The 14,767-nt window shown below is 34.2% G+C and overlaps 1 protein-coding gene across 1 annotated transcript in view; it reads left to right on the forward strand.

Moving 5' to 3' along the window:
* The window catches only part of eIF5B (eukaryotic translation initiation factor 5B), a 530,511-nt gene that overhangs the window by 457,048 nt on the left and 58,696 nt on the right, over positions 1-14,767 (forward strand). Inside the window, exon 20 of the mRNA XM_090397300.1 lies at positions 12,770-12,846. Coding sequence (XP_090253426.1) covers positions 12,770-12,846 — 77 coding nt within the window. The remainder of the gene's footprint in view (positions 1-12,769; positions 12,847-14,767) is intronic.

The following is a 14,767-nucleotide window of genomic DNA, read 5'->3' on the forward strand; positions in this document are numbered from 1 at the left end:
TAGAGCACCTAAAATTCACAAACAAGATACTTGCCTACACCCAATTGTGGACAGCATAAATAGTCCTACTAACAAACTTGCTAAACATTTAGTTAAATTTCTAACTTGCCCTCACAAGTAATTTTTCCTCCTTTGTTAAATATTCTGTTCACCTAAAAAGTATATTAAAAAAGTCTTAAAAAATTCAGTATATAATGATTAATTTTGATATTACTTCACTGTTTACCAATGCATCATTAATTGAAATCCTGGATTTGCTAAAGTCACATTTCTCCCCCAGATATGTTTGAATTATTCAGATTACAGTACATGCAAGTTATTTTTTATGGAAAGGGATGACATACAAACAAGTAGATGGGTCAGCAATGAGCTTCCCCTCACCCCACCAATTTCTACACAGAATACTTAGACAACCTAGGTATGAATACAGCTACTCTCAAACCCAGTGATTTGGCTGTTCTATGTTGATGATGCTTGCTAATTGGCCACATATTCCAGACAATTAGACACATTTTTAGTGTATTTAAATAGCCAACACCCTAAAATCCATATCATAACAGAACAGGAAACTAATAACTGTCTGCCCTTCCTAGATACACCAGTCCCATGCCTTTCTGATGGCTCATTATCCTTTTTTGTTTATAGAAAACCTATATATGGAGAGAGATATTTGCACAAAGAATCACACCATCGTCCAGTGCAAATGGTATCCTCAAAATACTAACTCACAGAGCAAGAACTGTCTGTTCCAATCACAATGCTTTTACTACTGAACTCTCACTTGCATCACACTTTTTTAGCCAATGGCTGTAATCTCCAAAAAATATAAAAAAATACTAAATACTCTCCTGAAATCTCCTCCATTACCTAATTCACAAGACTGCAATACTGTTACTATCTCATACATTCAGAGCACATCTGAAAAGAGTGCTTAACAAATTTCATTTCTGCAGTTATTAAAACCATATGTCAAATTTATAACTCTCATCAATTCACCTAAGGACAAACTCTCCTTTATCTCATCCAGGAGTATATGAAGTACCCTGTACCTGTGATTTGGCTTATTATGGACAGACAGGAAAAACTATTGACATTGCCTTGGAGAACATAAAAAAATACATTTGTTACTATCAAAATGGCATGTACTAGAAGACCATACCTTGAATACCTCTTCACACAGGATCAGTTGAAAGAAAACAAAGGTGATACACTAAATTTAAAGATACCAAGAAATTATATAGTTGGCTTAATCCTTATCCAAGTTTAAGCAAACAAGTTTGTGCCTGAACTATTTTCAGAACTGGGCCAACTCGTATAAATAAGCTGAGACTTCATATCACTTGCCTTAGTATCTCATAATGCAAAGCACATCTTCCTGTGGACATGTATAATGCTATGCATTATGGGAAGGGTCACTATTCCCAGACTGGTTTTGACTTTTATTCAGATATCATCAGTGGGAGCCAGACCCAGAGGTGATACTAGGGTTGAAGTAATGCAGAAGTCATATTTTCATATACGAGTGGCCAAAAGGTGTCACACCTTATTATTAAAATACTCTGGATTAGAGAAAAAGTTGTTGGAAAAACTTCCAACAACTACTTTTTTTTGCCATTGTATAACTTAGCCTTAAATCGTTGCCCAGGAGCCATGACAAGGACATGCATGTATCAGACTTGGTAGGAATAAATGAAATGTCATTTTAAAACTACCCCTTTAACTCCCACCTTCATTAATATTCAAATTCAGTCAGAACTTGTTTTATGTGATGGTCCTTTTGACACACACATCATATCCATAATCCTTAGCCTTCAAAAAAAAAAAAAAATTCCTTTCTGTTTAAGGTGCTGCTGCTTATTTGTCCAACTATTAAGCTGTATAAATCAGTCAAACTAGGAGCCTCATCACTGATGACCTCTTTCTCACAGATGTTGGTTTGCACTTTGTCTTTTCTCTTGGTACTTCCATGGACATTGTTGCACTGAATTGACATCTATATTATTTTGCATTACCCTAAACCCCTGATAACAAAAGCAATATCAGCAGCTGCTCATCTATTCACACTCCATCCACAAACTCATCAGATTATTTCTCTTTCATCCCAACTACCTCTGTTCAATGAAACATCCTTCTAAACAAAATATTTCCCAAGAACTATAACACTATCCTATTTACTCAAATATAACTCGTACATTTTTACAAAAATTAAAGCTAAAAAATCGTTGCTCGAGGTGTATGCAGGGGATTTTCGGAAACTGAATTTTCAGGAAATATTGAGTATGACTTACCAAGAATCTCCTGTTCGCTATCGCTACTTCTGCCCTCGAGAGCTGTTTCCCTGTGTAGGCCAGTAGAGATAGAGCAGGTATGATGTGCATATGATTGGTGCAGTATTAACAAAAGATCACGTGACCTAACTACAAAGGCAAAGCTGACAATTGTTGAGTTGAAATGCTAATTCTCTTCAACCAAATTCCATAATATCTGAAACTGCCATAACAACATTCAGTATATATTTCTTAGTTTTAACGCGTTCATGATGGGGTGGTCTTTTGCCCATTTATCGTTCCGAAGGAACTTCTCATTACTGTTTGTGTATCACTTCCACATTGCACTCGCGGGCTCAACTCATACAAAATTGCAACCTTTCGGTAGAATTTTATTTGAAGTTAGTCTTTGTGATCTGGCTTAATGACATCGAAAATTTCAAATACAATCAAACAAACACTTATTTCATGTAATTGAAAAATTTAGTTGGTTACTGTGCTTGCCGGTGCAACATATGGTTTTGCTTGAGTCTATACAGCATAGTTTCTGTGGGAGGGGCATGTGATTTTAGATATTGCCTTTTTTTATCCCAGTTGTGTGTCTAATTGCACTATTCTTTTGAGAAATATATTACATTGACTGCAAATGTCTCTGTACTTTATTTAGTGATACAATAAAACTACTTGTTTTTCCCGCTTCTGCAGTTTAGTGGTATATTGGAGGACGTGTTGTTTACCGAACGAGTTACTATCTCCCCGACGTGAACGTGTTTAAACTTTTTAATTTCATTTTTCGTAAAGTAAAATCAGGGATGCGAGTTATATTCGAGTAAATACGGTAACTATTTACAAAGAACACTGATAGGTTCTTTCTCTGTTAACGCCCCCCCCCCTTCCGAACACAGACTTAGTACTCTCCTGTATTTGTTTGTGTGGGATTTATTCTAAAAAATAGTTACGTAAACCATTCTTGAAAAATGTAAAATATACCTTTAAAATGAATTATGTGCATTTACACCTGAAGAAAACAAACTAGCCAAGTGTACTGTGTGATTGTTGTACAAAGCACAGCCGTATTTGCAAAGCGAAAACAATTTATTTTTCGCCAAATATTAGAGATTTCAGCTGTTTTCGTTTATCTTTAATGTATAATTTTGTTTTGCGAAAGAACTCTATTAGTGATGCATAAATAACTAATTTGTTAAACACGTTTTGTATTTAAATATAAAGAACCAATAGGCTTCATTTCGGCGATATAAACATTATTTAAAATAAGGGGATATTAAATCCCACATTGTTTTAAAACCGAATAAGAAACTCAAAGATTGGTATCAGATATTTGTATATATCAGATATATATTTACCCACCTTTGCTGCGAGTTGCCTGCGTTTGTACTACGTACTAGGACTACTGTACTTGCATTAGCTCACGCTAGTAATCGCCGATACTTTTATAGTTTATTATACTATATTCGGCATGAAACTCTCTGATACCAATCTTTGAGTTTCTTATTCGGTTTTAAAACAATGTGGGATTTAATATCCCCGTATTTTAAATAACGTTTTGTATAGTTTTTAATGTTTTATTTTGTAGTTCGTTGACTGCCTCTTACCTATAGTCCTAGATGATCATAACCGCGAGTTCATAGTTAGCTTCCTTTCGTGTTAGAATCACATTTTCTCCAACCTTGTTATCTGAATTATGTAATTATGGCTATTTTCGGCCACTTCCCCATCTATCTGAGAGAGAGTTTATTCATTATATACTGTTAAGAGGTCTTATTTGCAGACTGAACATTCTAGCTAAGTGTTTCACTTGTGTATCTTCTTATTTACCCATTCTATGTACACCATTGGGGCACTATAAAGGTGACAGGCCTAACATATTATCTCCAGGTGTTTCTGTCCTTAACTATGTGGAGAACGAAGAAGTAGTCCCTTTTCTAATAATATATATTCAGATGATTCTTGTTCGTCCCTGTGGGTTTTTATGAGAAGTCAAGCCCTCTAGTGCTCTGTTAGGTAAAGTGTCTGATCTATCACCTGAGCTGTTTCCGACGTATTTTTCTGATGGTGTTTTGACAATGGAGCGGATTTTCCTTCTAATATCTTTTATTACGTGTATGGTATCTTCAATTTTCTGTAGCACTTCATCTCGAAGGCCAATAGTTCTTTTCGCATCTTCCTTTAGCAATTAGGTATATCATTAATAATAATAATGTCCAACTCTCAAATTCGTATAGCAAGACAGAATATATCATAGATACCAGTTAACACTGGTATCGATGAGATATTCTTGTGTATAGTAAAATATTTAACTATATGATATACTGTATGCATTCATTTGTAGGTGTTATGTTTACTTGTTATAGAAACCAATTAATTCAAACAATGTATATTAATTCAAACAATGTATATTGTTTGAATTAATTGGTTTTTGCAGTTTTCTTGCGTGAAGACCAGGATAGTTTTCTCCTTTAACTCATTAGGAACATTTGTTAATTACCGTAGTGTTGTTCATATATTTCAAAAAGAGAACATGATACCTAAATTCTTTATATATTTAAATGCATATTCATGCATTCATGGAGGAGAGATTATATAGGGCCTCAAGTTGGAATTCTTTAAGTTTTTGTGAAAATGAACAGTTCCATAAAACTGTTTCAGTGGATCCGAAATGCTGCTTATTTTTATTTTTTATTATACACTGGTGACCAAAAGTTAAGGATGAACCACATTTTTATCTGTATATGAAAACATTTCATGACTATAGTCAAATGTGGACATAAACTTCGTACAAATTAAATTGCAATACGTTTTTTGCAAAATCTACAAATTTGTTAATGTACAGTACCTGCAGGAAACTATGCGGAGAAACATTTCAGTATGGAATATGCCCGCCCCGAACTGCGATGCATCTCTCACAACGTCGTATCTTAACACCAAGTGGTTTAGGAGTTCTTGAGGCAAACTGGTCCACTCCTGAGTAAGGATAAGGCATAGCTTGTTTTCTGGAGGGGAATTTCGAGCAGCAGTGCTTCTCCCTATTGCGTCCCAGACGTGTTCTGTGGGGTTGAGATTTGGGTAGCATGTTGGCCACTCGATACGATTAATATCCTCAGTCTCCAGAAGCATCTCCACTGCTCGTGTACGATGTAGTGTAACATTTTCATCCATAAAAGTGAATTCTTCGCCTACAGCAGTGCTTCCCAAACTTCTGGATGTCATGGGCCCCCTTTGGAAAAATTAAATATTATCAGAATATTTATTGTATTTATATTCGATACAAAACATACACAGCGAATATTGCAAAAATGAAATGCAAATATTAAATTTTTAACATCTTACATACACGTTAACGATACTAAACAATTTTATAAGCTAGGTTTTTAATCCTTTTTACCAAGTAAGTCAAGTTTGCGGCTGCACATAGTGCAGCCGCACACATTTGACATGGCACATTATCTCATATTTTTATATAGATAGATATATTGTTATTATACATTTGCAGTACAATGAAACGTAAAACGATTACTAATAAAGAAAGAATTAAATTTTCAGTAAAAGTTTTTAGTAAAAAATTTCAGTAAACAATTTTTTCAGTAAAAGAAGTTTAATAATTTAATATGATGAATGTGTTTCAATACTGCTATTGAAACACATATTTCGCCAATATCAGGTGAAATATTTGAAACTGCAATTCTTAGATTTCTGCTTTGAAATGAAGCATATACAGTTATTTACTGATATTCATTAAGCGCCGAAATACGCAGGAAGCAAAATTTGTGAACCCGCACCAATGTGTGATTTTTCCATTAAAATATAAAAATAAACAAAAAAGAAATAATAAAAATTAAATACGTTTCTTTTAAGATGAAAAAAAATCTACTTAGTCTTAAAAGATTTTAAATTTGTTTTCATTATTTCACTCCCACTCCTCAACAAAACCTACAGCACCACGGAACAATTGAACATGAAGTTGAAGAACTTCATTGCAATATCGTTTACCAGTCATAATCCAGCAATTGTAGATTGCTGGATTATGACTGGTAGACGATAAACTGGAAACTCTGTGCGTCAATTAAACATGTCTCACACCATGATCCCAAGAACCTTTCAAGAATATTCTTGCGATAAGGAGCAGGACTGCCACTCACATTTTTCGAAATTCCCCAGGTAGTAGGGCTCGGATTTTTTAGGTCGTAAAAAAGTGCAAAATATGCGTCCAAGTATACATTAAAAACATTTAAAACATCGGAAATATGCTCTTAAATATGCAAAAAAACTCAAACTATCACTTAAATATGCCTTTATTAATTTATAATTCTGCATGGTTTAATTAAAACATTACACATAAATTAAAAACATAATATAAAATACAAAAAATTGACATTTAAGAGTTACCAACTGACCAGAAAAATAACTTAAAAATTTGCTCTTTTTGTTTTTTTTTTAATTCCCTCTTTCTCTTTTCCTGTAACAAAGTATACTTTCATTTTTAAAAAAATGTATAAGTTTATATTATAGTTGTATAATTTAATAATTAGACTTACTTCATTTTACCTCTTTAAATTTTACAATTTCTTCTCTCTTTTTTTTTTTTATTAATTCTCTCTTTCTCTTTCCCTGTAACAAATTATACTTTCATTTAAAAAAAATATATATATATAAGTTTATATTATACGAAGAATACATGCTTAACTTACTTTAATTGACATTTGCTCCCTCTTCTTCTTCGCCAATATCTTCTGGTAATTGATCACATTCCCTTTGCTGCTTTGCGGTATTAAGTCGATTTTTATGTCTATTATGAACTGTGTGAGTTTCCAACGCCTTGATTAATGTTTTCGGTGGCTCCCAAGAAGTACACGTTGCATTTTGTCTCGCTAAGCACTACTTTGCTAGGATTCTGTCTCTCACAGTTTCTGTTTTTAATGAATTCGCTAATTTTGTTTTTATACAATTCACTTGTGAGAAAATTCGCTCCACGCATGCAGATGAATGCGGCAGAATAGTAAGATTTGTCATATAATATGACAGAAAAACCATACTTATTATTATTCATGTCATCTTTTATGTCAGTCAATGAATGCCAATATCTTTAGGAATTGGTAGATCTGATGCTACGAGACGATAACTTCTCCATTCATCATCTATTTGATTTAACCTAATATCATCAGCAAGTGAGGGGAATTGAGCAACAAGAGGAATAATGGTAGATGGTGACTGGCTAGGGTCACTAGCAACTTTTGGGTCCAAGATTCGTAATTTTGCAACAATGCTGTCTTCTTCGAAGACAAATCTTTTCTTTGTTTGCGATCTAAGTTCCACAAGAACCATTAAACAATCATTTTTAAATCTCAACAAAATAGAGTTATCTTCGAAAGGGTTTCTAATTAAGTGCGCCATTGCTCTACCACCGAAGTAAATATCATTGACATTTTTATAGTTGTTTTGGTTTCTTGGTTCAATTTCTGATAATTCTGTTCTTAAAATCTCATCTTTAATGAAGCAACTAAGTAAATTGAGATATTCTGTTGATACATTTAGGAATAGTTGGTGTAACCTGAAATGCTCTGATTGAAAATCCATATTAAGTGTATTTACTTTTTCAAGAATATACTGAATGAAAAAAAGCATTGGTCTGGTTCCAAGGTCAGTAAGTGTATCAAATTTTTTGGCATTGTTAATTTTATCTGTCCTTGATTCATTTTGAAAGTATAGAACTAATGCATCATACTGTTCTAAAATAGATGGTACCACTTTTCCCCCCGACAGCCACCTGGTTTGAGCAAGTTTGGGAATTTTATGTGTAGCTATATCAGCAGCTTCTTGAATGAGTATAAAATCTCTTTGCCGCTTAGCACTGCGGGAGAAGTAGGAGGTTAAATCCTTTAGAAAAGCTTCTAAGTATGAGGGTAAAACACTGACTGTATGACTAGCGCATAGAGCAAATGAATGACAAACGCAACCCATCACAAAAACAGATGGGACATCATCCTTCAACAGTTTCTGAAATCCACTGTTAACGCCCATCGTGGAGAACAGTTATCACTACCAAACCCAATGATATTGCTAAAGGGAATGCCATGATCCAGCAGAAGAGTTTTGACAGCACTGTAAAGACTTTTAGCACTTCTGTTCTCTACACATACTATGTCTAGTAATGCATCAGCTACATCTTTTTTATCTGTATCAAAATACCGTACAACAGCCAAGATTTGAGTGACGGAGATAGCTGTACTCTCATCTATTATAATTGAAAATTTTTGATTCTTGCATATTTCAGTAAGTTAAGACTTTCATGGAATGATATTCCATCCTGAATAACATAAGAAAGTTTAGTTTTCTTCATTGCCAACTTTCCAGCAATTTGGCTGTCCGGAAATGCACGTTTACACATCGTTACAAAATGATCAACATGAGAAAATGGGACGTTATGCTCAGAAAAGAAGCTAGCAATTATTAACTCTCCTAGCTAATTGTTTATCCTCTGTTAACGCTTTCTTATTAAGAAATTGAGTAATAACAGCTGTCGACTTAGCAGGCTGATAATTACTTTTGTTTGTCTGAATCTTTATGCTTTATTAGCGCAGATTTGTTTGTGTTTTTAAATGTAATATTACAACACTTACAGTAACTGGTATCTTTGTTGTTCACGTCTTGCTGCAGCCAATCTTTTAATTCAGGATATTTTAACCAATCTTCTTTAAATGCTTGAGAATACCACTTCTGTTTTTTCTTTGATGGCTCCATATGATTGGATTGGAAGTACCATAAATATGAAAATAAGTAAAAATATTGATAATTTAAACAATTTGTCAAACACTGTACAAGCACAAGGATCTCTACGATAAAACTGCAAGCGGTTGCGCTATATGTATGTAACGATGTAAAACCTGTGCGAAAAGAAAGGGAAAACGAGAACCGAGAACAGAGCAAAAACGATTTATCAGAATTATCAAAAAAAAAAAAAAAAATCGTGAATATAATAGTAAAATATGACAAAAATATTAAAATTCAAACTTTTGTTCAAATTTCCCAAGATCTTGGGAAAAATCCCAAGGAGTGGCAGCCCTGATAAGGAGTACCACTTTCACGCGAAATCAAGCAAGTGTTGTCTAGAATCGAAGGAAAGACTAAAACGACTCTCATCTGTAAAGAGGACATTAGACCATTGGTGTCTTGTCCAATTTTTATGGATACAGCACCACTGAAAACGTGCTCTACGATGCGTTGTGGATAAAGGGACGCAGACTACAGATCTTTGGACGTATTGGTCTACTTGTCATAGACGTCTTGTCAATTCGTTGAGATATCCGCGTACCTCTGCTTGAATGGAGCTCACCAGCTGTGGTGCGTCGATTACGTTGTTTTGTTGTTAGCAAACGTGTGGAACACATTTCGTTAGTTTGTCCCCAGAGCATGGATCAGTGGCGGCCCGTACATAAGCACTGCGACACTGCAGCACACCCAAGGAAAAAATTAAATTTTGTTTGTGTTTATAAATAATAACAATGCTTACAACATTATATAAATGCAGTACAACATGTTAAAGGTTACAGCTTATGTTTTGACATTGATTGAATGGGAATTGTTCGATTAACACTGTAGATTACGAAACAAATGCACTGCGATCTAACGCTGATATTCATTTGCCCTTATCATTGCACGTTACATCATTCCCAACTGTAACTGCTCACGCGGCAGTGTATTTTTAGTATGCTTACGCGCCTTATTTCTGTGAGATATTATTATTATTTGACACCTCCAGGGAGTCCAAAGACTCATCGAGGGAGAGTGTGCCAACAGCATCGAACGATTGGGCCCCTTTCAACTAGTAACCGCGCTCAAACTTACTTAACTGAGCCATTAGTAGCAGAGGCTCTACCAATCGGCCAACCTTTGCTGGCATGAAACGTTTATTATTGGTGGGTATTCGCGGCGAACTATTTTTTTGTAAATCTTATTTTATTTTGTTAATTAATTAATATATAATTATTTATTTATTATAGATACAAGGCTGAATTATGACGATTGTCACTGTTGAAAATATGAAAAGAATTATATTTTTTCAATTATCATTACACGAAACAAATGCACTGCGATCTAATGCCGATATTCGTTTGCACTTGTCATTGCTATTGATACGAAACTTTTATTATTGGTGTTTGTTCTTGGTGAGGATGAAATATTTTTAATAAAGCAATTTTTAATATGTAAATTTGTTTATTAATAAATTCGTTACTGATTAGGGAAAAAAAGTTTTTTTTTTTTTTGTATATGCAACACCCCAACATAAAATTTTCACCGGCCGCCACTGGCATGGATACAACTCTCTGAGATTCCAAACTCTGGCAATATCAGTAATTCTGCGGCCTTCTCTAAGCTTTCCAATAATTCTTCCCCGCATGAAATCTAATAATGTCTTTGAGACTATACGAGACATCGAAGTTTACAAATTTATTCCTTCGAGAAAAGAGCTTCCTTCAAACACAATTCGCTTAATGGCCTTTTATCTCTTTATCTGTACCCGTTTTCTATTTGAAATCCTCAGTTATACAAATTGCCACAAGTTTATTCGTCTGAATTTTCGGTTGTAATCTTCAGAAATAGTGTTCGTCCGTGGGTTTCGAATACCAGTGTATAATGGGCGCGCGTGAACACAAATCGTCAAACTGGAAATGCTTGTAAGCATTTTCAATGTAAAAGTTGTGAATTTAGTTATAAGTTTGGAATTCTGAACGGAGTTCATGTAGTACTGTTTTTTGCATACTAGGATAGAAAAAAAAATCATAAATCTTAAGGATTGTCATTTGTTAATATGCTCCTTATGAGAAATGACAGGCGTGAGAATACGATTTTATATACTTTTCTCCTATTGTGTGTGTGGTGGTAACCTATTCTGCTCATTCAGAACAGGTTTGCGACTGGGCTGTATATTATTACCGAGAGAGAGATTGCGGACGAACGATTGATTATCTTAAAGGGTACAAAATATTGTTGCAGGAACCAGTTTCGTCGACAGGGCGTAGCATAGAGGCAGCCTGCCTCACGGCGCGGCATAATAAGCGCGCTCGTTCAGCCATATTGCGGTAGGCGCCGTCGCTACGGTAACAATTCCTGTTAGCGTAGTAAGTGCGGAAAGAAGTTTTTCCAAGCTTAAACTGATTAAACAGCAATGACTCAAAGATTGGTTGGTCTTATAATTTAAAGCTTTTAATTTTCAGTCTAGTTTATAATTTAAATTTAGAAGAGCTTATAAACAGTTTTATTGTGCAATATCCTCGTAGAGCAAACATTTAATTAATATTAAGTAATCGTTTTGCATTAACGTTTCTCTTGTAATAAAAACGAAATAGCAATTAGAGATTTTCTTATAATCCACCAGGATGATATTTAATTGTTTGCCTCAGGGTCCAATCTAATCTGCCGACAGTCCTGGCAGGAACTCGATATGGAGAAATGATTTTCAAGGTTGGGGTAAGAATTGCCATTTATACAGCGCAACTTCAATATCTCCAACGTTTATAATTTAAAAAAAAAAATCATTACTTGTTTCTACCCTTTTTATGCTGATTCTTCTCTTTCAGCAATTGAAGATTAATCATAGTGTTTGTTTCGTGCTATATTTATTGCAAAGCTAACCGGTGTGATTCGCTGTATGGCTGAATCACTATTAGATTAATCTTTCGTTATTGTTCAGATCTTACATTTATTTTGCATGCTAAAAGCACTGAGTTAATACTTTTTCAAGCATCTTTTTTATAGAAACATTATTCTCAATTTTATGCCATTAAAACGGTTTCTGAGTCTGTTAATGTTGTGAAACTCATTATTATTAACAATCGTTTATTTCTGCCATATCCTACACAGCTACGTTTCTTTAGTAAACTGTAACAGGGAACAGAAGCGCGCGCATGTACACAAACGTTGTAATCAATTCACTCTTTTATATGAGCTGCTATTTTCTCTTTGGAGGTTGTTGACAGCGTGCCGGCGACCGCGATTATTATTAAAAACGTAATGGCTTCGAGGCTTACTTGTTTTCATTCAATTTTATTGCTGGCCGCCGTTGGTAAATATGCCATGCTAGAAATTGATAGCGGAAGAAGACTTTCCAATAACATACGGCAGTATAGCACTTCTAATTGGGAAATTTTACAAGTCCCTGCGGTTGTTCAGTTTCAAGGCTACATCCAGACAACACGCTGGCATCTGGTCGAGTCGTCGCGAATAGTCTGATTGATGGCCGAAATCAGGAAATCCTCTGCTGTGAGTAGTGGCCTCACGTTGCACAGGGACTGAGGGATAGCTGCTTTCGAGGAGCGGATGTAACGAGGAAGATGTTGTCTCATCCTCTCGTATCCTGCTTTAGACTAACCACATCCTTATTGCCTCCTCACCATAGTAGTTGTAAGCGAAGAATAATATTGTTACCGCTTGTATCCGGGATGTTATAGTTTTTTCTTTTCTTTCTTTTTTTTTTTACCCTTTTATAGTACTCTGGTGTACGGATAGGTCCTGTGGTGAAAAAGGACGTCATGAAAGCTTCCATCATGCTGGAACATGACAATCAGTAAGTGACATAATTTTAAATATTATTAAAGAGAAATTATTCTCATGTTTAATCTAATGAAATTACACATTTATATAACATTTCAAATAAAGAAAAGAGATAAAAGAATTCTTATTCTGCACAATGACTTATGCTCGCATTTCGTTAAACAGTAGCTGAAACCCTCTTACCTCAGTAAACTAACCGAATAACTATTTAACAGATCATTTTCTTTCATCACTACATCTGACCTCGAAATGTAAGTCATGAACGCAAAACCGAAAATTACACTTAACAGCTGAGATAGTGGTTTCAGATTATAACCTTTAAAGTGTAACCGAAATTATTAGGAAACATGCAATTTAATGAGAAACATAAAATTGCATAATAGAATACAATTTAAGTGTAATTACATTTGATGTTTTTATTAAAATAATCAATAGTATTCTGTTTTTGAAAATTTGTCAACATTCATTAATGTACATTAATTTGAAATATTTAATGCTGTTTCCTTATATCTTTCTCGTTTTTCAGCAAGTTTGCCTGTTTGCTGAGGCAAAGCAAATCCATATATTTTCATCTGGGACTGATTGTGTTAAATCCAAAAATTCTTCACTGGATTCAGACAAGTTTTTGCCAGATATGTTGCATGTGATGATGCACAATGGACCATTAGATTTATGTGTTTAAATATTGGCTAAATGGTGACAAAGCAAAATAGTTGAGAGATATTTTCATATAAGTGTATATAATTGAACAAAACTTCTTTAGTTTAAGAACTTTTCCTTTTGATTAACTTTTTTCTTTAGCTTTACTGAACCTGTGAGGTTCTTTACTGTGAGTAGAAATGTCTTTTACTCATTTCTGTCTTGAGCTCAGCTCTTCCAGTTCAGTGCATCATTCCCATCTCAGCTGAGTCGTTTTAGATGTTATCCTCCCAACATTGCTGCAGTCTTCCTTTAATTAATTTTCATCATACTTCATCTTGAACTCTTATTTAGCCATTCTCTTCTCACCCATTCTTTCCACATGTCTAAGCCATTTCAATCTGCAAGTTCTGATTTCATCAGTTAGAAGCAGGGATTTATAGCGTTCACATAGTTCTTGATTTTCTCTTCTCCATTCACCTGTTGTGTTATCTCCTAGAGATCTGAAGACTTTCTGAGGATTTTATTTTTTAGAATATCTATTAGATCTATTTTTTAAAATAATCGATGTTCCAAGATGTTTGATGTAAGTGTCATTTTTAGATTTCAAGTTATCAGTGGTAAACTGGTCATTTTCACCCTGGTTGTTCTTTCTACAAACTTTGAAATAATCAGTTTTATCCTGGTTGATTCGTATCATAATTTTTCAGCAAAAGTTACGTTTTCTGAATATTATTCTAGTGTCATCAACATTTTCTCTAACTAGGCATGGATCATCTATCTGCATATCCTAATATTACTGTTCTGCTTGTGTTCTCTTTTCTAGTTTCTTGAATACATTTTTCTAAAGCTAGTTAAATAAGATGAGTCTTCGGACTCCTTGGAGGTATCAGGAATAATAATAATATAGGCAGAAGTACATATCCTTGATATATAGGTATGATTAGTGATTCCCATCCTGAGTATATCTCTTCATTTTCCCATAATACATTTACCAGTTTATATATTTCTGTAGTTAATTTACTTTGGCTAGTGAAAGTTCAAGTATTTCTGGGTGACAATTGTGATAAATTTTCTGTTCAAAAGTCAGAGCAGGTTTCAATTCAGGAATTTATTAAAGTACTCTCTCTCCCCACCTGTTTGCCATTTTATCTCTAGTAGATAGTGTTTGTCCATTACTGTTGTTAGTTGTTGTTTTTATATGTGGAATTGTTTTTTGATTTATAATTTCATAGAAAATTTTCTTTGGTTATTTAAAATAAATTGTTTCTGTTCTTAAATCTGGTCGTGTAAAA

This window comes from Typopeltis vanoorti, chromosome 8 (assembly GCF_054136105.1).
Source record: "Typopeltis vanoorti isolate ZY-2024b chromosome 8, IOZ_Tvanoo_1.0, whole genome shotgun sequence".
Classification (NCBI taxonomy): Eukaryota; Metazoa; Arthropoda; class Arachnida; order Uropygi; family Thelyphonidae; genus Typopeltis; species Typopeltis vanoorti.